Genomic DNA, 25,186 nt, shown 5'->3' with positions numbered 1-25,186 from the left:
TCACTGACCAGCTAATACCCCTCTCATCTTGAATGATCCCTCTTGTTGTACGCTAGTGAGATGGGCCTCCTTAAGTCTACCCTCAGTCTTCTCATCAAATATATCATCTGTGCCTTCCTTTTCTTCAATTGATTCCTCATTTTCAGATTGCTGGACTAAATTTTCAGAATCAAAATCCTCATAATAAGTCCACATAACCTTGTTTGCTTTCCCCGTTGGCCTCAAAGGTCAGTCATGGTTCATGTCATAGGGTCCTTTACAATAAGAACATAGTTTTTCCTTCCTTAAATCATTCAATGTCTCTCTATCCAAAGGAGTAAATGATTTATCTTTATTTTCAGCTTTTGTTTCATTCCTCTTAGGTTTCTTGAAGAATGGTTTGTCTTTGCTAGACGATGCACCCTTTGACTGAAATTTATTTACCAGGGCTGCTTGTTCCATACTTCTAGCCTTCTTAATCGCTTCTTGCAAGTTGAATCGATTAAAGGCTTTTACCCAACCCTTTAGTGGTTTGGATAATCCCTCCGTGAACAAAACAACCAATCTCCTATCTGATATATCTAGCACCATAACAGATAGCCTCTGAAAGTCACTAATGAAATACTGCAATCTGCCTGTCTGTTTCAACTGTGCCAACTCCCTGAAGTAGACTTCTGGATCCTTCTCATTAAACCTCTCTACCAACTTGTCCATGAAGTCCTGATATGAAGTCACTTGGTTATGCTGAAGGGTAACCATCCCATGGTATCACCAATCATGTGCAGCTCCCTCTAAATGTAGTGTGGCATATTTTATCGCCTCCACTTTTGTCATAGGCCTAGTGCTAAGAAGGTATCAAGGTTGTGAATCCAAGCTTGCACTATCATTTTGCTACTCCCATCAAATGTAGTCAAGGAAAGCTTCCCTGTAGCCTGCTTGAATTCATTATCCTTGTCACAAGGTCTCCTATTCTAACTGACTGCATGGAAGTGTTCTCTTCTTTGGTTCACAAACCTCTCAAAAGTCATTCTCTTCCGTACCTGCGATGCAAATAATTCGTATTCATCATTAGCGGCCATAAGGATATCTGCAAGTGTCTCATCCTCAGCTTCCTTTGTTGGCTCTTGTACTGGTTCCTCTCTGACAAAGGTAGGACGTGTGGGCCTGTCTGCTGTTCTAGAAAGAGTTCTATGAGCTCTAGGTGATCCCACTGCACTCCTGTTATCCCCTTGTTCCTGATTTCGTCTGTCCTGTGGGTTCATGCGCTCAACCATGGTGGTGAGTGCTTGCAAAGCTTGAGCCATCCGCTCTTGTCCTATAATCATTGCTCTGAAAAAAATTCCCTTGTTTCCTAATCCTCATTCCTATTGTCTCTTGGTGGGCTACGCTGTTGCCTATCACCCATGTTGTCTGTTGGTCTATCAAAATCTTGTTCCCTGTTAATCAAAGCTCTCTTGCGAGTGTAAAATCTTTGAGAGCCAACCCCAGATGGTTGCATGTGATTGCTAAACCCTCAGGATGGCAAGATTTAACTCTGATACCAATGTAATATCCCTTGCCCAAACTGATTGATTTTAGCTCAAGGAATATTGTCAAACACTTGTATGCTGTCTTTCTCTTTTCTGATTTTTTGTGTTTTAGATTGTTTGATATAGTTTGAATGATGCTAAGAAATTTAAAATGTTCGCAAATGATATTACAATGCCTGTTACAATGAACTAATATGCAAGTGCAGTTCTTTTTAGTATTTTTTTAATGTATATACATGGAAACTAGATACATAATGCATACCTACGGCCAACTGACATTTTGACAAACAATTGGCATACAACTATTATGCCGATCATATATGCTATTAGATGGACATTTTGTCAAACAAATAGTATGCAACATATGTCTCCTTTATTGAATTCATCACCATGTACAATGTTGCTATGAGTTTGCCAAGACAAATGGGCTTACAATAATGAGTATAATAATGCCAAATCTGATTCTGAATAATCTGTAATGTCCTCTTTTTAGCATTCATAGCATGATGTTGTCGTTAGCCTATTTCTCCACAGTCTCGTAGGCTAACCAGGACATTAAAGGGGCTTAGAGGCCATTTGGCCTAGATAGTTTCAGTTGCAGGTCTTTCTGAGGGGTTTTGAGGCAACTTTGGGCGTACTTACTATTTATAGTAAGTCATCTTGGACATGGGCGGACATCCAATGGCAACGGTATGTCGATGGTAATTGTTTAAAATCGACAAGAAGACTTGTTTATCATTGATAAGATTTGTTATGCATTGATAAAGCTATTTTATAAAGTTAAATTTAAATATTTAACTTTATTAATGCATAGACTATAGTTTGTGGGAAATATTTAAATTAAAAGAGTCCCCTTTATTTTATAACACATTGGAGACATAAGTTACATAAAGGGAGTTATGTTTTATCTAACATTGAGAAAACGAAGGATGGAGCTCTTGTGAGAACACTATAAAAGAAATGGAAGAGCTTCTTTTATGCACGGTTGGAAATATCAAAGAAATTGAAAAATTTTCTGGAGATTATGTCTCAATAGTTTGAAGGACGAAATCCCTTCAAGCTGGAAATCTTGACGCCATTGAAAGATATGGTCATGAGATTCAACAGGGTAGCAGTCCGAAAAAGCAGATACGAAGAAACAGCCCGAAAAAGCAGGTGGAAAAAGCCATCCGTAAAAGTAGTTCAAAAAACAGATCCGAAAAAGCAATTCGAAAAGGCAAATCGGAAAAGCAAAGCAGAAGGGGCAGCATTGGAGAAAATTTATTACAGCCATCTACAACCAGGTTCCTTTATTAGTATTGCTTTCTTAGGTGTTATAAGTTTTAGCTGTAAGCGTGCATTATACCAGCATTATCATTTTGTAATCCATGTAAATGCCAAAAGTCTTGGCCATATTTCATGAGCTTTGTATTAGAAATTTCATTGCAAATTAAGAAGATAACAGTTGCTGGTGTCATTTAAGCAATTCAATATCATTATTTATCAGCTAGTTAGTTTGCATACCAACTGTTTGTAAAAATGCCAGTTGGCTGTAGGTGTTCATTTCTCATGCTTAGATCATATATATGCACTGAATACTGTCAAAATTAGTAGCACACTCACGTTAGGTCATTGTGTAGTCCATTTGGAGTCTTCTAGCACAAGATTCTCATTGATGCAAATTGAAAAAAGAGTAATTTAAAGCCAGCTGAAATACTATATCAGTCATAAGTCCCTTGGATGTGAATTGTTTGATGAAATTCCTTGAGCTTTCATTAGCAGTTTTTGAGAGCAGATTTGTGGAGGGCCATTACAGTGGTATCAGAGCTTGCTTGCAAAGTGTTTGACGAAATGTCAAACAACTGAAGTATAAAGATTTTTGGTGTTTGAAGAAGTTATAACCTATTGGGGTCATTACATTATCAATTACAATAGCAAAATTATATGCCTAAAATTACAATACTAACTACTAATAGTTGCAAGAGGAATCTGATAATAGTGATGCCCAAGGATGGAGATAAAAGTTGCAATCAGAATCAAGCATAAATACTGTAGCGCGACATTGTTCACGCATACTGTAGTAGCCAACGATAAATGTATTTTCCAATTTAAGCACAAATAGAACTCCAAAATGAAGCTCTCCTGAATGCCAAATTCAGTGGATATTTCACCACCTCAAAAGGTTGCAACACTAAAGAATTGACACTCTCCAATCGCTAATTTAATTCAGAAACTCTTAGTTTCTTCTCCCAAGTTTATATCAAATGCAATTGACAATAATTAGATGCCCAGAAATGAAGCTTTCGCCTCTATTTATTCTTTTCCCTCACCCTTTTAGAAGGAAATAAAATATTATTTAATTGCAGTATCTAGAAGCTTCCCCTTTTCCAAGGCAATAATTAGTTGTACTTCTATTAAATGCACTCTCTAGAAGCTTCCCCCTTTCCAATACAATAATTAGTTGTGCTTCTAGAAAATTAAATTAATTAAATATAAAGTCACCTTTTAATTTTTATTTATTTAATGACTTTATAAAAAATTAATTTAATCAGTTTCTCCTTATTTCTCCACTTAACCTTCGGAGAATGTAAAGGCTAAGAACTCCACTGAGATGTTAAAAAGATGGGGACATTACACTAAGTCTGTTGACGAGTATATATTTACATCTTAAGACGAATTCCCTAGCCTTGAAGGTGGAGAAAAGCTCTAGCATTTGGGAGAGTGGTTTTGGGACCTTACACAACTTTCCACATGCATTAGAGTATATTGAACACAATGTCTTATATTTTGCGAACTTAAGAATTTCAATTACAGCGTAGCTTTTTGCAACTCCAATGATCTGCAAACTTGTGGATTTAACAAGTAGAAATGCATGTATTTCCAAGATTGTGCATGAACTATGAATCTCGAGGCCGTTTACTTAGCATAAAGAGACAAGACCCAAGAAAAGACAAATTGACTTTTTGAACCATAACATAGGATTTTTTTATGAAAGGAAGGATTGAAATTTGTTAGGAATCAATGTTAATGCTCACATGTATTAAAATTATAGTGTCACAAATCACATGGCAATTATAGGTGTGTGAGAGTAATTAGTTGGGATTGTATTTGAGTTGTTAGAACAACTCATTATATGATTAGGGGTTCTTCCTATAATGTAGGATATTAAACTCCTATATATTTGTGGAATGTATTAGGTGCTGAAATACAATAAATTTTTTATATGCACTCCGAAATAGAGTCTTGAATCTCTCATAAAGAGGGTTTGAAATATGAGCTTCTTGAATCCTCTTGGTTGTAGGACTAGAATAGAATATGTGCATGGAGATTTCTGTTTTTTGTTAAAAGTTTGCAGAAATTATTTGGCAGATCAAATCCTCACATATATAAATTGAAGAGTCGTTAATGACTAATTCGAAGGTCTTGGAGTTGCCTGAATTGCCATTGCCAATTTTGTGAAGCCTCAAAGAGTAGACTGAGTTTGGTCCGGCTAAAGTAAATCATGGTGAAGCATAATACTGTTATGTCCAATGGGCATTTCGAGTGCAATGGAAGCCGTTGAAAATCTAGTACTTGTGGAGGCTACTGCCAATGAAGATCCATAGCATGTAAAATAAAAAATTTGAGATGCCAAATGAAAAGAAGCCTTACCTTATGGAGGGTTCAAAGTCCGCAGCTGTTCATCCTCTTTATGTGTAGATGATTACAGAAGCAACTACAATGCTCAAGGATCCCTATGCTCTATACCTCTTCATTTTTAGTGGTTATAGGTTTCAATAAATTATAAGACTAACAAGCCTCATTGGTCAAGATGGCTATCTTTACGTATGCATTGATGCAAAGGGCATGAGAAGGAATATAGACAAGACACTCACAACATTTTACAAGTGTAGAATCTATATATGGCACAAAATGAAGAAACTATAGACTGATGGAAGATATATGCAAGATATATGGTAATATTTGTGAATTGTATTGTATGTCAATTTCAATTTCTCATCAATCCATCAGTAAGATGATTGCGAGGAAGGTAATATAGCTGAAGTAATAAATACATAGCCTAACAAGGAGAAGAAGATTGTGTCCAAGAAGAAAGCCCCCAACCCCAAGGATCTCATCCTAAACCCAAAGGATTGGTTGTTGAGCCCAAGCAGGCTGCTCCCTCAAAACATTAGAAAGCAGGTTGCCTTGTAAACATGGCTAAAAAGTGAAATTAGCTGACTTAATTTCTAATTATATTAGAAATCAAACTTAATATGATAGTTTGAGTCAAGAATCAAGATGTTTAGTATAGGGTCCATCACTAATTGTCATCTCAAAATGGCAGTGTTATTTTGTTTCATAAAAAGTAAAAATCTTCTTAGTTATAGTTGGAGCACATGATTGGTATTACCTGCCACTCTTGTAAGAAAATCATAAGAAAGGGCAATAACAAGTAGCAATCTTTTTGGAGGCAGGAGGCAATTGAGGTTAGAGGACAATAACACCTCTTATCAAGCACTAACAACGAGCTCGCTTTTGGTATTAGTGGCATTTCCTTTCATTTCCATTTTTGTGTGATGAATCCTCTCGTGGCGATAAATATTATGGTGGAAAAAAAGCACTGGCATAATGTAGTTTGTGGATCTTGAAAAGGTTACTAATCCTGAAAACCATATGAGGAGAGTGGATGAGCCTGTTCTTGTTTATCTCTAGGTTTGTGCCTATGTGAAAACCCTGAAAGGTTGATGCAAGTTGTCTTTCATTTGAATCAAGATCATAAGCCATAAGAGCTGGGCTTACTGCAGTTGAAAGTGTTAAGAGTTTGAAAAGAGGAGAATGTAGACATTAGCAATATTGTAAATGGTTGTATAAGAAAGCAACTAGTTGCATAGATCCTCTCATTATCATACTTCTTCAAAGTTTGGTCAGTAAAATGATAGAAATATTTGATATCAAAGGAGCAAATGACTCCTAAAAATGAGAGATTAGCAAAGATGTTTCAAAAACAAATATGGTCAACAACTAAGAAGTTTTAATAATTGATACGATCAACAATTAAGAAAGCAAAATGAATTGAAAGAAAAAAAATGTTTCTTAATACCATCCTAAAGACATATTTGACCATTATACTAATAATAACAATATAATTTTGCCTTCCCTTAATGGTCTATCTACTAACTACACCAGTTTTGTCTTGAAATTTTACAAACTTATGTGGACTCAAGGACTTGGTAAGAATATTTTAACTCTTATCCTTCCTTGTAACATATTGGCACATCATTGATCGATCTTCTACGGGTGGCATATGAAATAAGAACAGAGCTCCACATGTTTTATATGTTCGTGAAAGACTAGTTTTTTTGCAAGCTTCAACACCCCTTGTCTGTGACAAAACAAGGATGATGGCATTGCTTGAGGCATTTTCATGTTATAAAGCACCCTCAAAGCTAGACTACCTTATATGCAGCTTTCATAGTTTCCCAATGTTATACTTCCATCAAGAATAGAGCTACTACTCATTGCTTCTTACTAGTCCAGGTGACTGCACTTGAACCAATGTTGAAAACATATCCAAAAGTAGACTTTCTATCATCAACAAAACCTGCCAATCTGAATTTGTGAACCCAACCACCCTAGGATCTTTGTGTTTGCTATATAGAACACCAAATTCATGTGTCCCTTTCATATATTTGGGTACCTAGGCAATAAAGAAGAAAGCCTGAGATTGTCATATCGAAAGTTTAACTCAAATTCCATTTGATTCACTCAAGCAAATGTGCCCCACTATTTGTAATGATAATATATCATCATTATAAATGACACGAATAATGATATCATTACCTATGGTTTTGACATATAAATTAGGATCTGAAGGACTTCTTTAAAACATTGCCCATTCACATACTCACTAATCTATACACATAATGCTCGGGTGTCTGTTTTATACCATAAAGAGCTTTCAGTAGTCTACATATCAGATACTTTTTTCCTGCAACTTGAAAACCCCAAGGCACTGTAATGTATACTCCTTCCGCCAAATATCGATTGTGGAAGGCACTCTTTACACTCATTTGATAGAGTTTGCATCCAAACTGTGCTTCCATGACTAGTATGAGACAAATGGTACTCATCTTTACTATAGGAGTTAAGGTCTCCTCATAGTCTATTTCTTCTCTTAATTGTTCCATCAGCTTTGTACTTTACTTTGTACATCCATTTTTAACAAATGGTTTTCTTCCCTGGTAGAAGATCTAAAAGAACCCGAGTATTATTTTCCAAAAGGCTTTGATGTTTGGATTTATTAGCCGTTTCCCATTTAGGTTTACCTTTTGCCTTTGAATAATCTTGGGTCTCATAAACACTTTGAATGTTAGTCATAAGAGAAAAGTTCATTGTATTATGATTACTCTTACTGTTGGATGATGACCCCCAACCAATTCATCATCCTGAACATCACCAACAAATTTCTCACACCACTTTGGTTGCATTGTAGAAACACCTTCATCCAATTTAGTATGGTCACCGTGACTTGGGCTGCCTTGAACTATATCATCTGGATGCTAGTCCAGGTTGTCTTGTGTAAAATCTTCTAGCACTAGTACATTGCCTAAGAGATTCCAAAAGTTTTGAATCTTCACTAGAATCCCCTAATAGAAGTTGGACACCCAAATCTGAAGCCCTTAAAGGCGGCTGATCTTCAGGACCATTGATGTGAGAAAAGAGCTGAAAATGCCTACCTACTTCATCGGTGATTACATCATTACTGAAAGTTATTAGTGCCCACATCAAGTAGCCAGTATGCTTTATGATTGTCACTGTACTTTGTAAGCATTATCTTCTGGCTTTTGGAGTCAAGTTTGGTTCAATTGGATGCAGTTGAACCAAAAACCCAAAGATGGATGACTTATACTTTCCTCCCAAAGCATGCTTCTTTTGGGATCTTCTTCTTGACAACCTGCATTGAAGATTTGTTAAGAAGGTATACAACGCAAACTTCCTCAGCCCAAAACTTCTCGGGAACATTTTGATCCTCCGACATGTAGAGGGCAATTTCCATAATAGTACAGTTCCTACTCTCAACCACACCATTCATTTGAGGGGTATTGTGTGTGGTGAATTGACAATTATTTGTGTTCAGAACAGAAGTTAATGTATTTGTTGGAGCAAAATTCAACCCCATTGTCAGACCAAAGAGTGATGATTTGACATCCTGACTCTTTATGCTCATGATTGAAAAATTTTAAATTCACCCAACACATCTGATTTTGCTTTTAGGGAAAACAATTACACTTCCCTACTGAAATCATCTACAAACAAAAGAAAATACCTATCACTAGTGACCCGATGTAGTATTCATTGGTCCACAAATGAGCCAGTTGAAGGACTTTTGATGCTCTCCAAGCTTGTCTTTCGAAAACAGAGTCTATGCTGCTTCCCTGATTGGCAAGCTTCGCAAACACGTTTCTTCTGCTGGATCTTAGTTAAGCCTTTTAGATAGTATTTTGAGCCAATGAAGAGAGGTAAGATAGGTTAAGATGCCATACAGCTGATGCCAAAGAGTACTGATAGAAGACGAACTTTTTGTAGCCAATTCATGATCCTGAAACTCTTTAGTATCAACTAGTTGATATGACCCGTGATATTTGGTGCCAATTGTAATGGATTTCTTGGATATCTTGTCAGCAATATGTTCCGTGCATTGAAGATGATGTCCAGCTTGGGACTATGGCGTATTATTGAACACATTGAGAGAAAATTGAACTCCATGCTTGAAACAAATCATACATTGGAAAAAACAAGATCTCTCCCTGAAGAGGTTATCTGAACATTGCCTTTGCCAACAACTGTATACTCTTCACTACCAACGAAGATTACTAAACTAGAGCAAGCCTTATGCTTCATGAACCAATCTCACTTGTTTGTAAAATGATGAGATGCTCTTGAATCAAGATACCATTTAAAAGATTTTGCATCATTTGTTGGTTGTTTGGTCATGATTGCATATAAGGTTGACTCCTTTGAATGCTTTGTGACATGAGCATTTTGTTGGGACCCTCCGTGGGTGGATTTTTGATGAACCAACTTTTTGCAGTACTTCTTATGACCGAGTTTACCACAGTAGTAACATATAGTAGATTTTAGATTCTTTGAAGAATCAACAGGTCTGTCTTTTCCTTTCTATAGAGTGGTCTTGCCTTGCCTTTTTCCTTGGCTAATAAAGACCCATTCGACACTTATACCATTGCTCCTACCATATTGCTTCTTTATTTGTCTTGTTGTAAGATTTGTTGCTCAAATTATTGAACTTAAGGTCAAAATTGTTGCTTATTCAGTTTAGTGTCCCATTTTATTGTGGTGTGTCTTCTGGAGATCATTTAGGACACTCCGATTCAAACTTGCTATTTTTATTAAGTCACATGGATGTTTTGCTCATACTTACTATTTATAGTAAGTCACCATGCGATCAATTGGCATCATATTTGTTGTTACATCCCAAATTTTGACCCAATTTAAAATGTTCATATAGCCGTTGAGGTTTCACGTGAAGTCAGTTGACAGTTAAAATTTGTTACAATCATGTGAAATGGTAAGATGGTTAATTGTTATAATTTCATATGAAGATGAAATGCTAGTTAACTATTATGATAATATTTTAAAGCTATTTTTGGGAAGTTGATTATTTATCATGAATTCATGGGAATTGAAAAGGCGATTAGCTGTTATGATTATTTGTGATTAATAACTTGTTATGGTAAAATGATTTAACTATGGAGAATTTCCTTGTAGGGAGCACGTTAAAGGGGTGGAAGCATGTCAAAAAAGAATTGGGCACATGGGCACCATCATCATTGGGCAAATAGGTGTGAATCTTGAATCACCATGCCTAAGGGTAAAAGACTAGGCAAACAAGAGTGTACGTTGGACAATACCATGAGCTACTTGGATAACATATAAAACATTTAAATATTTAAACATAATCAGAATTCGTACCTTTATTTTTGGTATATTTGCTACATCCAAAAATCTAGATGCAAGGTAGTTTCAAGGATTTCCAGTGTTATTTGTTCAATGCTTGACTGTGAAGTAAAATAAGTTTATCAAATAGTTCATTCGATCAAGCATACCAAGTTATCTAACCATGTTAAGTCTAAAATCGAATACATATGTCATGTTATGATTTCCTTCTCGAATCAGCTTGTCTTTTAAATCTGAATTATAATCCTCTGAAATTTATTAAGAGAAGTCCGTGAGTCTTAAGGATGGCTTATGCTAGTACTAAAATATTATCTTCCATTAGCTGAGTTCAGCAAATGAATTGATATCCTCTATGAACAAACACCCAGGACTCCCCCCGGCTGGATGGCCAAGAGAGAGGGTGAAGAGGTGGAAAGGAAGTTTTGCAAAAACAAAGAACAGGAATCAAAATTGATATGATAACTTTATTTTTAAAGAACTATTCAATAAGCTCATGTTTGTCCAATATGTACCTTGTTGCCAAGTCGAGTGGTGGAATTAAGAACCAGAATGCTCAGTGGCTAGACAAGGCGTTCCATGTCTATTCCAGGTAGGGAGGGTCTTTCTCGAATGAGATTTGTGGGGATATTTTGATGGTTTGCGATTGGGAGGTTAAGCCCCTGACAATGTCTCCCCTTGCCACAAGATGCCAAGACATGCACCAGACAAAGATGAGTTATGCATTCAAAAATTTGTTGGTAACATGTATTTTTACTTTGATGATGTTTATACAAGTAGAAGATATGATGGATTGATTTATATCATCGATTTAGTTATTTCCTTTAATGAAAGTAGCTTTCCTTGTCAATGCAATTGGTAACCACTTAGATCGGTTGATCTTCCAACTGAACATGAAATATATCGATATGCAAGAGATAGGTTTATCTGATGGATTGGTATTTCAGTCTTTCATTTATGTGAATAATGAATATGAGCATATTTTCTAATTGAATGTTATTACCATAGTTAGCAATGGAAGTTGAAGGGATGATACGGTGGCATTTGATGCCTTAAATGATACAGTGGTATTTGATGTCCTACATGATACAGCGGTATTTGATGCCCTAAATGATACAATGGTATTTGATGACCTAAATGATACAGTGGTATTTGATGCCCTAATTGATATAATGGTAATGGTGTTTCAATAAAGTGGTATAGCTATTTGTTCCTAAGTGGCATATATGTGTTAACCTGGGTTTTGCAGAAGCATCCCTAGACGGATTTCTATTTTGAATTCTACGACATGTAGATTTTTCCCTTGTTAAGATCATTGATGGTGTTTTCAAATTGTTAGTTATGAAATTTTCTATTTAACTATTTTGTAACCATTAATCTCATTCACATGAACATAACTGTTATAACTATCTTCCTATGAATATGAAGTATTAACTGTATTTGTTTGATATGATGTGATGTTAGTTAAGACCCAGGAAAAGAGGATGTTACATCTATACTTGGAAAGGGGATGGATTATTGCCATGAGTCGACATTGGAAATTAGTAGGGGTTGAATAGTTTTAGTTAAACTATTATAGTAAAACAAGCTTAACTTGTATATTATTAATTATATTAAATGACTTTATGATATGAAACCTAAGTCATTCTAATAAAGCAACTTTGTGAAATGATAATATAAAGTTACTTTAACTAAATAAGCTCTCCAGCTTGTTCGAAAAGCTTCTTCATAAGGAGGAATTAGAAGTAAAGAATGATTTATCCCACATTGAGTGCGGAGGTTCACTTGGAGTATAAATGAACCTTGTCTTCCTTCAAGAGCAGGCTATGTGATTATCTTATCAATATTACTTCTCCATTGTTGCTGGAAATTAGTGACTGGTCATTCTAAGGAGGAAACTCTTTGGAATATGATGTTGGACGGAACCTTAATTTCCCATTGAGAGGCGAGTTCATTTCAGAACTCGCTATTGGACTTATTAGTGGAAGTTTGGATAAATAATGCTGTTATGAAGCGTGGGAATCGCTAATGAATGACTCCTTTGGGACATCGACTGCAATGAAGATTTAGAATGCACGAGCTGAGGAGTGGATTGGACAAAAGTGTAGTATTTGTTGAAGAAGAAAGCATTCAGGCTGTCTATGGTGAGATCACTTTCAGAACATTTCAAGTATGACTAGCTATATCTAAAATCTGCTGAAGAATAAAGAACTGAAGCATTTCTTCTGAGGAACATACATCAGTCATTCAAGAATTATCACTATGGATATTAACCTTTTGCACACACAGTATGCATTTGCAGTAAAGAACTACATATACATTTAGGCTGGAACACATTTTCTGAGAGAGAAATTACATCAGACCAATTCACTATGGCTGGAAACTTCATCACAACCTTATCTTTTTAATGATTGCGGCTTCAGTCCTTGAGACTCAATCTAGTATTCTTCATACTCATCATTGCAATTGTGATTCGTACCATTCAGAGGTTGGTGAAATGAACATTTAAAATTTTGTGATTCTGATTTCTGTAATAGCGGATTATAATCTTCATCTTTTTATTGTTTCCAGCACTCTTGAATGTTTGCCAACTGTTTGTTATAAGGCTGTTGCAAAAGTTTGATAATTGGAGGAGCCTTCTTGGAGGTTATGTCTTTGTGTTTTGCCTTTACAAGAGGAATACTTGATCTCTATTGTCATACAAATGTTTGATCGATTATCAATTTGACATTTATTGCTTGACTTGCACTTAGTGCAAAAGATGCTCTTCCTCCACTATAGTTCATTGTCTTCTATGGATGGTGAACATTTTGCACATGATCAAGTTTTATCAATGCTCTGGAATTCTGCTTTTTACTTGACTCTTCTCTTTGGCCTATACAAATAACACTCACTTCTTTGACTGACCTTGCTTTTGCCTGTTGTTTAAATGCTCATATGCTTAATGATAGCCATCCACATTTGCGGCAAGTTACTTAGAAGCCTCCTCTTCTTTAAGGCTTGAATTTTGCTCTTCAGTTGAGCTTTATGTAAAAGTCAGCTTTTCAATTTCCTTCTATATGTAGGTTTGTCTTCTTATACTTTCTTTACCTTCTGTGTCTTGTCTAGGATTTCTTTGCTTCAAGTGCTACTTGTTAGGTTTTTTCTATGGAATGCATATTTCAAAATCTATCTTGGACAGGAATTGAAATATACAACCCATCATGTTTGGAGACTTTTTCCTATTCATCATATTTGTGACTAGCTTGGATATTGAGTCTTTAAAATTCCTTTGCATATTCTTTTACATATGATTTGCATAGATTATGGGGCTTCTTGAACAAGGCTATTGTGAAGTTTCTACAATATGAATGTCCCCTTGAGCTTCTTGATCATGTTGAACTCGATTGCATGGGATCTTTTTTTTGGTCACAAAGTCGCACCACTATGCAACATGTGCTTTCATCTTTTACACATTTGTGGTTCTCAATTAATTCAAAGTAAAAATGTTTCTCCAACTATTGTTATTTACTCCACCAGTCCTTCTATATTTAGGTTACCTGAGTAGATCTTGAGACAAAACCTTGGTTTGTTTTCAACAACGTTCATGATGGCTCTAAAAAACTTATCTTCTATTTTGATTTATTCACCAAAGTTAAGGCCTAATTTTTGAGGGATAGTGCTATCTTCCCTCTTGTCCATATGAATGTCCTTCATTATTGCTCTTTTTGGCGTAGTCTCCATGATTTTGAGCTTCACCTAAATGATTCTCTACATGTCAGCAAGGTGTTTTCAACACACAAAACTCTTCCCACCCACTTTTTTCTACTCTTCTTCTTATCAGAGACAAGCTCGGACCCTTGGTCGCCCAGGGCCTTATCCTTCGATGCTGGATTTCTTTGTACCGAGAAAGGATATTTAGTCCTTCTCTTATTTTTTGTTGTTCCCTTTCTTGTTTGCTCTTTCTCGGACACCATTTGGTGTTCTTGTTGGGTTGTTTATCTTCCCTGTTGTATCTTCCAGCCCCTTAGACCCTTTGTTGGTCTCTTGTTGGACATTAATATTGTTATCTTATCTTATCTTATGTTGGCCATTGCTCTTTGTTGATTTGAAACACAAAATTGGTAAAACAATAATATAATTGTTTTGGTAATGATCATTGTTAGGATTTCTCCTTTTCGTAGTTAGTTCTTATTTAAAATGTTTGTTTTGCCTCTCATTTCTGTTTCGATTCTTTTGAAGACTCTGCGTTTAATCTCTATATAAGAGCTTTTGTCTCATTTGTTTAATATTGAATATCAATCAATTATCATCTCACAGTATCAGAGTAGAGGTTGGTTTTTTGGCAAGTTTCTCCAATAAAATTCGTGGTTTAACTACATAAATAAAATTCTTAAAAGTTTTTTGCTCAATTTTTTTAAAACAAAAGTTGTTGTCTTTTGTCGGATTTTTTAATAGGATAATATTAGTGATTTTTCTTGAACATTTTGTAAGGAAATTTATAGAATTTTTTTGAAGACTTTTTTAATAGATTTTTTGCTTCAACAAAAATTGAGTATTTTTAGTACAGGGGTTTTCATTGTTTTTTACCTTATTCAAATTTGTGGTTTTTTGCTTTCATTTGTGATTTATCAAGAACAAAAATCTGGTTTTTGAAGATTTCTTTTTATACCAGTGAGGCTTTTTTTTTGCGATTTTTTCATGAAAAATGTGGGGTCTTGTTTTTTGTGTGAAGTTATGATTAGCGTGGTAGATTTTTTCTAGTCGCAAGGGTTTTTCATGTAATTTTTCCCAAACAGATTTTGTAGGTTTAACATGTTTTTTCTTATGCAATGTAACACCAGTACTGGGTACGTCAGGGCAATGAGATGCCTGGACGAGTTTCCGGGATGGGAGGACAATGGGTCTCAATTTTGAGACGACGGGGGACGACAAAGAGGGAACGATAGGGCACGAAAGGGTGTTGTATACTATACATGTAGAACTTGAAATGCTAGTTATGAAATTTAGATTTTTTTAACATGAACAAGAACCATTGAACATTTGGCATAGTAACATAATACATACCTAATAGTAACCTTTAAAAATAGAAATTCAAGTACCCATCCTAGCGGCAACATGGTGTGGAATGACAAAGGTGGGGGTACTCTAAGCACTCGATTCGGGGACGTCTCGGTGATGAGTACTTCGAAGTTTGGAGGAGGGTGTGAGTCCCCTAGGTTCACTGTTCTTATGCAAAAGGGTTTTGCCCAATTTTTTCCTAAACATTGTGGGTTTGTCCCATTTTCTACCAAACAAAGATTTTTGACAAATTTTCACAAACTTGTGGCTCTATCTTTGAAAAAATATTTTGATGATTGTTTACAAAATTGTGGTTCCTTGCAAAGTGTTTCTAGTCTCACCTAGGGTTTCTAGGGTGAGTGAAGTTGTTGCAAATTTAGTGGAGTTTTTGATAGTTTTTCACAAAATTGTGTGCAATCTCGACGTTGCATTGAGGGTTTGATGATTTTTCCACTAAATCATGGTCCTAGTTTGCAATGGTTTCTTTTGATGATTTTTGACAAAATCACGATTCTAGAGCTTTTTGTCATTTTTTATCAACAAACATTAAATTTTTGAAGTTGAACTCGATTCTTGTGTTTGGGTAACAAGAGAGATGGCTTGGTTTGTAATGTTCCCAACTGGAACCTTCTTAATTTATTTCAATTTCTTGATTGCTGACGTGTTTTGGTATTTTCCTTTTATTTTTCTCCACAACTCTCCATGCTGAATGGTGATTTCTCAATGTTAAAACTCTCTATATATAGTTTTTAATTCTAGGCGTTGTGTCTTTTCATTTATTATATAATAATAATATGTAATATAATCATATTAATAATTAGGTTATAACATATTAATAATTTATCAACTATATTTCTTTTAATATATTACTACATTGAGAAATAATATATTATTCTTAATAATATATTAACAATATATCATAGAGAAACTTTTATTATTTATTTAAAGAAATTAATATACAACTTTTGATTAAATAATGTTTCTATATTAAAATATATCTTAACCATAATATCATTATATTAGATTATCATTTCATACTTTAATATTGCTATTATAATACGGTATATGTATGATATTATTATATATGATTATAATATTATATTATTTATATTATATTATTATTAACTTTATATTTTCATCTTAATACATTATCTAGTTATTACATAAGTCTCTTTCTTATTCAGATGTTGCATTTGATACTATGACATTAAATTTATGATCCTATATAATATTTATATGTACAATTATCATATATTATTATTAATAGATAATATAGTATTATTATTTCATTCGATATTACTATATTTATGTAGGTAACATATTATTATTTTTATGCCAAACTATATTATTTTATATTATAACTCTTTTATTTCACTATCATGATTAGGGGACATGACAATCCACCCTTCCTCAAATTGCTTGTCCTCGAGCAATAATCACTTACACCTATGTTTTCTTACAAAGTCAAAATATATGGTATATACTAGGATGCAAGAGTCCATAAGACATACATGAATTTTATATCTTAATCATAGTTCCAAGAATCACGGCGATTCATGCGATTCACGCGATTCGGCGATTCGATTCAAGCCAAACGATTTTTTGTGAATCGGTGAATCGAATCAGCGATAAAGGGTTTATGAAATAAGTTACTCACTAAATTTCAAGGGTTTTTTAAATTTTCCGATTCATGGCCGATTCGATTCCGATTCATGGCCGATTCATGATTTGATTCGGCCTTGCCGATTTCGATCCGATTCCGATTCTTGTTACTTTGATCTTAATGCATGAAAAAAATAAAGTGTTCCTGAGTTCTTGCAAACATGAAGTGTACATGAAGAAAGCACATAAATACATGAAAACACGAAGCATATGCGAAGAAGACACAAAGCATACACAATGCAAACAAATGAAGACACGATGTAGACACACAATACACATGTTATGCAATTCCTTGATTGTGAACCTGCAACCACAAAATCATTAGTACACATTCATATACCTATACCAAGGAGTACAAGTTGGTACATCTAAGTATACTTTCAAAGAAGCTAATAGTTTTAATTAGGAAAAATAGCTCCATTGTAATGTCCCTACTTGTAAGGGCTTATAATATTGTCCTATTTTTCAAAGGAATCAATCATTGCATTATTTAAACAAAATAATTCTTCATATATGTATATATACATATCCTATCGATTACATTGTATGTGTAGGCTAGGTCACCCGAGGATTGGACAAGGAAATCACATTAAAGGCTTGACAAGACCTTGGTCCTCGCCTTTCAAATGGATACCTTCCATCCCTCATCATGCCTAGATGCTATACCATACCACAGTCCTCGAACATTGTGGTGGGGTCCCATAGCTCGATAAAACTAAACCCAAGAATCAATATATACCCCTCTTACCTTAGGACTCAGCCCTACCCTCTTATCCACCTAGTTCTTACTGATTAACATAATCTTGTGATCATTTTAGAATCGGTACTTCTTAATGTTATACCTTACTAAGTCTAAGTCTAAATGACAATAGTCCATTCTTTATTAATCTCCTCATTCTATATAGTTTACTAACTTCTTTTCTTCCTAATAAAGAAAATATTTGAAATAATATTCCATAGGAATATCAGGCTTTGTTATATTAAATAATAATAATTATTAATTGAATGTATATAAGTATTATACTAACTTAAAAAGAAAAGGCATAATCATCATGCGTACCTTGGATGCCCTTCCTAAACATTATGGTGACTTTACTGATTGAATTATTAAAACCATTGAGATTACCCCTTATTTTTAGGATCATGGCCCCACCTGGGCATTACTCTTTTCTGAGGGTTTCAAACTATGATTCGGTTGTTGTCTCGTGCTATGTGGAATATTTTCATTGTTTCACCCATCTATTATGTAGGGTATGGCCCTTATTTATCCATTTTATAAATTTTATGGTCTGAATTTCTTGTGGATCCAATTTTTGTATCATTCAAGGATTTGGATATGTGATTGATCCTCATAATGATTGATATAATAAGGATTGCAGGTTTTCGATCTTCGCCAAATAGGAGGTTGATGGATGCTTATTGATGTGGCTACAATGTTTTATTGTTTTAGTGTCCCATTGAAATGAAGATCTCTATTGATAAGGTTGGTATTGAATATCTTCCTCTTGTCTTATTGATAACAATTATCATTGTAATTTAAGTGATTTGTTTGGTACAACTTCAATGTTCGGCGAAGTATTTCAGGGTTTTATCAATATGCTGGTAATTGACAAGTCGATGTCCATGCAACATTCTCTTTTCTTATTGATGCATAGTTTTCAATATAGCTTTGTGTCTCATGATATTGTGAGCTACATTAATAAAGAGGCCACTGATATATATATATATATATATTTATTTATTTATTTATTTATTTTGTCTTGTCGATATGTTTACTTGTGATATAAACCCTTTATCATTGTACTATGGTGAATTTACAAACTTATATAATTGGTAATGTTGAGGAATGTGCTCCCTTGTACCAATTGTAGAGATTCATAAATGAGAAGAATTAATTCCTTGTTTGTATCCTCATTACTATTTGTTCACTAGAATAGTGCATTTGTTTATTATGGGTTTCTTTCATCATTTTCCAAATTACTTTTCTTATTTTATCGTTTCCCTTCCTTTGAAATTCTTTGTCTCTTCTTCATTGATGTTTGTTGGCTATCTTTAATGTTCAAATTTCTCCATTTTATAAATGGTCATATTCAAGTCTTCTTTGAACGGTGATAATAGAAGTGCTCACAAGGGATATTGGTTTGAATTAGCAAGAACATGTCATGAGGGATCAATTGATGGATTTCAAACCTCAAGAATATGCAATGGTGATCCTTAATTTGATTACTAATTTCATGAATTCCAGCAACAACTAATATGATATCTAACTACCATTACTCTATTATTTGACCATAATTGTTTTCCCAAATTATAGTTTGAAGTTGTCGCCTTGTCAATATAATCATTGTGCGCTTGCCTGTAATGTTTGGGTGATAGTTTGATGTTATATAAAACATGATGCAATGTTTCAAATGCTGCTATCTAAAATTCATTTCAGCCATCTCTCCATCTCTATATTGAATAGTTGTGGACTATAGAATGCTCATGGGTTCATATTGAGGAATTTTATCCTACATAATCGAGTCTTAAATATTCTCTTTTTTTCTTGGTGGCATTCTATTGCTGAAAGTTTTTTCATCCAGTTGTTCGCCAACTTCAATGGCTATTCATAATTTATTTCAGATCACTGTCTGTTTATTGTCTTTCACATTTGGTATTTTTCTTTTTATTCAAGTCATCTCACTTCTCTTTTATGCATATACACTTTTAATTATTATTATATTTTATCTAGATACATTCTTCATGGGATGGTAGGAAATACTTCTCTGATACCATTGTAATGTTCCCAACTGGAACCTTCATTAATTTATTTCAATTTCCTGATTGCTGACTTGCTTTGGTATTTTCCTTTTATTTTTCTCCATAACTCTCCATGCTGAATGGTGATCTCTCAATGTTAAAACACTCTATATATAGTAATTAATTCTAGGCGTTGTGTCTTTCCATTTATTATATAATAATAATATGTAATATAATTATATTAATAATTAGGTTATAACATATTAATAATATATCAACTATATTTCTTTTAATATATTATTCTTAATAATATATTAACAATTTATAATAGAGAAACTTTTATTATTTATTTAAAGAAATTAATATACAACTTTTGATTAATAATGTTTCTATATTAAAATATATCTTAACCATAATGTCATTATATTAGATTATCATTTCATACTTTAATATTGCTATTATAATACGGTATATGTATGATATTATTATATATGATTGTAATCATATATTATTTATATTATATTATTATTAACTTTATATTTTCATCTTAACACATTATCTAGTTATTATATAAGTCTCTTTCTTATTCAGACATTGCATTTGATATTATGACATATTAAATTTATGATCCTGTATAATATTTATATGTTTAATTATCATATATTATTATTAATAGATAATATAGTATTATTATTTCATTCAATATTACTATATTTATCTAAGTAACATATTATTATTATGCCAAACTATATTATTTTATCTTAGAACTCCTCTATTTCACTATCATGATTAGGGGACATGACAAGTTGGAAGACACTCAATTTGTCCTTGAATTTTGTCAAGTCCAGAAGTTCTGTAGAAAATGGTTGGCTGATTAGAAGCCCAATGAGGGAGGGTCTCAGCAACAAGTTTATGTTGTAGAGAGTTTTGAAGAGGAGTTAGCCTCCTATGCATATGGGGCCAAATGACTCGTAGACCATATCAAGTCTTTTGTAGGGTAGTTAGTAGAATGACCATTAAGAGAAGGGAGTTAAAATAACTAGGTAAATTTTCTATAATGTTCATTCTATTAGGATCTTTCCTTTTTGTGGTTAGTTTTGATTTAGATTGTTTCTTTTATGTCATCCGTTTCTATTGAGAAACTTTGCATGTAATCTATATTTGAGGAGCCTTTGTATCCTTTGTTTAATATTGATACCAATTGATTAACATTTAAAAAATGCACAAATTACTTTGTTATGGAGCTAAACAACTCTCTCACAAGACTTGGCTTTTGCTATAATACAATTTTACACAAATAGAAAGCAAGTGAAATAAATAATTGAATAATAGTTGCCCAAAGTTACACAATGGAAGCACAAGAAAATAGAAGAACAATAAACAACTAAGGAAAATTTGTAGGCATGTTGTACATTTTATGGACTCTAAAATAGATGAAAACCTAGTTGATCTATATGCCACCAGTTGGTGTGAGTTTTCTCATGAAATCAAATACTCAATATTTCGAATGAAATACCAAAAACTCAACTCTCTCTTGAATAAGGATGTTCATATGCTAAACAATATAAATGGATTGTGTGATCAAATGAGACAGCCTCAAGATTCCTTTTAATAGCGGACTTCCACTTAGTTTGGATGATGTGATACACTCAAAGGGACTTATGCTATTCATTCAATGGACACTAACTACTTCAACTTACTCTAACTGAATTAAACATAAGAGAAAGGGTTTAGAAAGCTAACTACTCCTAGAAGGCGAGAAATCGTGAATGTTTTTGTGACTCTACTAGACTTAGTTTAGCTATCGACATCAACCAAGCTAGTGCAATGTCCTATGGAAAAAATAAGATGTTCAAACTACTACCATTTCATTAACACCATCCATTGATGCATATCAATGTACAAGCAATGATCAAAGTTAAGTTCATAGATATGCCATTCGACCACACAAGACAAACTTACAGTCAACAAGCATCTAGTGGTTTGGTCTCAATGAGTTCACCAAAGGTGCATCCAAAATATCTTCCATTCAACTAAACACTACTTTTAACCAACATGAGATAAAATCCTATTCTAAGTAAATGTAGAAACCACGCAATATTCCAAAGCAACACAAGTAATCCCTCATGAATGTCAACAATGAATTAGCAATTACTTTGGTAGTAGTATGACAACAATTTCAGCAAGTCTTCTCCTACTCTCCTCTACCTCTAAGCTAATCTCCTTAATCCAATGAGTAACAAATGAGATGGCCATGGTCTTTTAGAGTTGTTCAATTACAATGAAGGGCCAAGATTATGCCAACATTACCCTAATCTACCCAATTGCTACAACCATTAAATGCTCATCAAATTACATGAAGACACCACTCTATGGGCATATAAGAAATTCGCAGTGCTTTTGAGAGCCAATGGGAAAATAGATTAGGTAGAGGCATGATGGACTTCACATGTTTACTTGGTATAATCTGATTGGCTGTGCTTGGACACGTGTAACTCGAGCCTTCTGATTGGTTGAAGATGAGTGTAACGACACCTAATCATGCTTGCCTTATAGACATGATACGTATTTTTTGATACTCAACATTATCAAGCCTCCAGTTGTGATGGCATAATCTCAAATTTCCTCCATCTTCTCAAATTGAAACTCTTCTCATTGCCATGATTTTGAATTTGTGATGGTACTCCATGCATTTGAATCTTGATCTTGGATTAGGAAATTTAGGTTGATGATAATTTCCTCATGTAGATTTATCTTTTTTCTTTCATAACTTGTTCTTAAAAATCCATTTTCTTAACCTGATCTTGAGATTGGATTGAGATTTCATTTTTGAACCATTCACTTGCTTTTGGAGTCCAAAGCTTAATCTTGCTACCACTCTAGGTTCTCCAAGCATCTCCTTTTGAAATTACCTTGCAAAACAAAAAAGGTGAATTGGATCAAATTTTTGAAATAGATACAAAATTCTTTTTAAATTCAGCATTTTTCACCTTCAAATTATTAGAGTTTTTCACCTTCAAACTATTAGAGTAAGTAGTTGAAAGCAACTTTGGAAATTTCTACTCTTAAAAGTTAATTTCAAACTATTTTTACATCTAAGTGCTCGAAAGTCCAAATTTGATAGCGGACAGCTTATTTTCAAGTGAGAATTGCCACTCTACAAGCTGGTGGAAATCAGAGGCATGATGCTCCAAGTGGGACATGTAGTAGGGGCATTTTGACCTCTTTGAGTCTCAATTCACTCTAACATTAATTCACTCTTTCAATCAAATTTGTAATTTGGTTTTTAACTTGGAATATGATGTTTGGGCAGATTCTTAGTTCAAGTTAGAATTTTGATCACTAATTTCTTGCTCCTTAACATCTCCGATCATACCCAAGTTTACTATTTTTTGCCCTGACTTGATTCAATTTTAAATAAAAACTTCATTTTGCCTATGAAACATTTAATTTTCACCTTGAAATGATTATTTCCCAATGCCACGATGCCCAAGGAGTTGATATTTTCACAAGAAATGAGGGCAAAAATATGAGGGTTGTAGAGATTGAGAATCCTGATAGGAGGTTGGATTCTGACCTAGTGTCAGATACCGACCCTATGTCAAGATTCAGCTCCTTTTACGCGCACTTTCATCTTATTCAATCTGTCAACTTTCTTGTTTCCAGCATTCACACCAATCAATTCACAATGCTAAGGCAGAGTTGTCGAGATTGAGAATCCTGACAAGTGGATGGATTCCGACTCTATGTCAGGATTAGTTCTGATTCTACTTTTGATTTCTCAATCTATCTTTTAGCCTTGTCATCCCTCATCACATGCATTCAAATTCTTTCTAAGGGTCTATCTTCATGGTTTTTCATTCTGATTTGCTTCCTTTATCAATTGAAACTACCCAACATCTAATTTCCATCCTTATTTATCTTTAAAGTCTGATCAACTATCTCCAAGATTTTGATTGATTTTCATCTTTCATCCTCAATTTCTCTTGTTTTTATCATCTTTAAGTTGAAATTTTGCATTGGATTGCCCCTAGACTTGGGCAGTATTTGACTAATTGTTAGGATTTCCCATTTAAAAAGGGTAGAATTTTCAAGTTTGTCAGAATTTTACATAGATAGGGTGGAATTTTGGGGTCCCTTGAGATTAAAAATCCTGAGAGGTGGTCAGATTCCGACCTCCTCTTGTGATTATCTCATCACATATTTTATTTTTTAACTGCCAAATCCCTTAGATTGAACCATCCCAACTTGATCTTCTTACTTTTGATTTTTATATTAATGATCCTCTCACTTTTTCAAATTTCCAAAATCCATTTGTATTCAATGGTAGATTCTGGCTTTGACTCTCTGTAATTTTTTGGCATCAATTTTCTAGAAGACTCCATGATCCATCATCAAGATGAGAGAGAATGCTGGAGATGAAAATTTGTAAGATGATGGATATTATTCATCGTTATGATGCATATCATCTGAATGCTATATGTTGTTCTTCCACAATCTTAGAACTTCTCATCTCCAGCACTCTCATCCTGATGATGGATCATGGAGTGTGATCCAAAATGTTGATGCCATAAAATTAGATATGTTCATTTCCAAAGCTACTATTGAATATTCAACCTATTTGTAGAGACTCTCTGCTGTACTCTTTAACCCTGTTTACAAACATAGTTGTGCCTAAGAATCACTTTTTTCTCATTGTCAGCTCCAAATCTGACACCTCATTCTCTCTATCTGTTTGTAGTCTTAGACTCTCAAACACACATGACCAAGATTACACACAACATAAACTTCAAAACATAACACAACAATATGGAGCACTTTTTAGATATGCAACATTGCTCAATCCCTATCATGCTGTTGCACCGTTTTGTTTTGGTAACCCTTGCTTTATTGTCCTCTTCTCAGTTGACACAAATTCACAGTACTAACACAAATAACAAAACTATGGCTCTTATTGGTTGGCAGGGTAAATAGAGCAGATCCTGGTTGTCTTTATGTTTTCCTATGTTTCTTTTTTCTCACGTGCATAAATATTTCGTATTGTCTTTTTTGAAGAATGATATTACAATCTGGTGGGTTGAAATTGCCTACCGCTGTCATTTCTTATTTTTGGGAGTTCATATATTGTCCAAGGAAGCTGAAGTTGCAAATTTGTAGAAAACTAACCATGGTTTCTTCCTTATGATGACAGGAACGTAGACTTAGTTATTGTTTTGGGCAAATGCGAAGTCACTTTGAAGGGGAATACCTTTGTGAAAAGCGAGGTATGCTTTTTCTCTTATGTTTCACTTAAGCATTTGAAG

The 25,186-nt window shown here is 34.1% G+C and overlaps 1 protein-coding gene across 1 annotated transcript in view; it reads left to right on the top strand.

The window, feature by feature from the left end:
• The window catches only part of LOC149559347 (cysteine-tryptophan domain-containing zinc finger protein 5-like), a 47,713-nt gene that overhangs the window by 8,387 nt on the left and 14,140 nt on the right, over positions 1-25,186 (top strand). The window contains exon 2 of the mRNA XM_089828397.1: positions 25,075-25,147. Within this exon, the coding sequence (XP_089684523.1) occupies positions 25,075-25,147 (73 nt within the window). The remainder of the gene's footprint in view (positions 1-25,074; positions 25,148-25,186) is intronic.

Source organism: Cupressus sempervirens, chromosome 5 (genome assembly GCF_028749045.1).
Source record: "Cupressus sempervirens isolate cs-2001-9-10 chromosome 5, ASM2874904v1, whole genome shotgun sequence".
Taxonomy (NCBI): Eukaryota; Viridiplantae; Streptophyta; class Pinopsida; order Cupressales; family Cupressaceae; genus Cupressus; species Cupressus sempervirens.
This window is presented reverse-complemented; position numbering and strand designations above follow the sequence as displayed.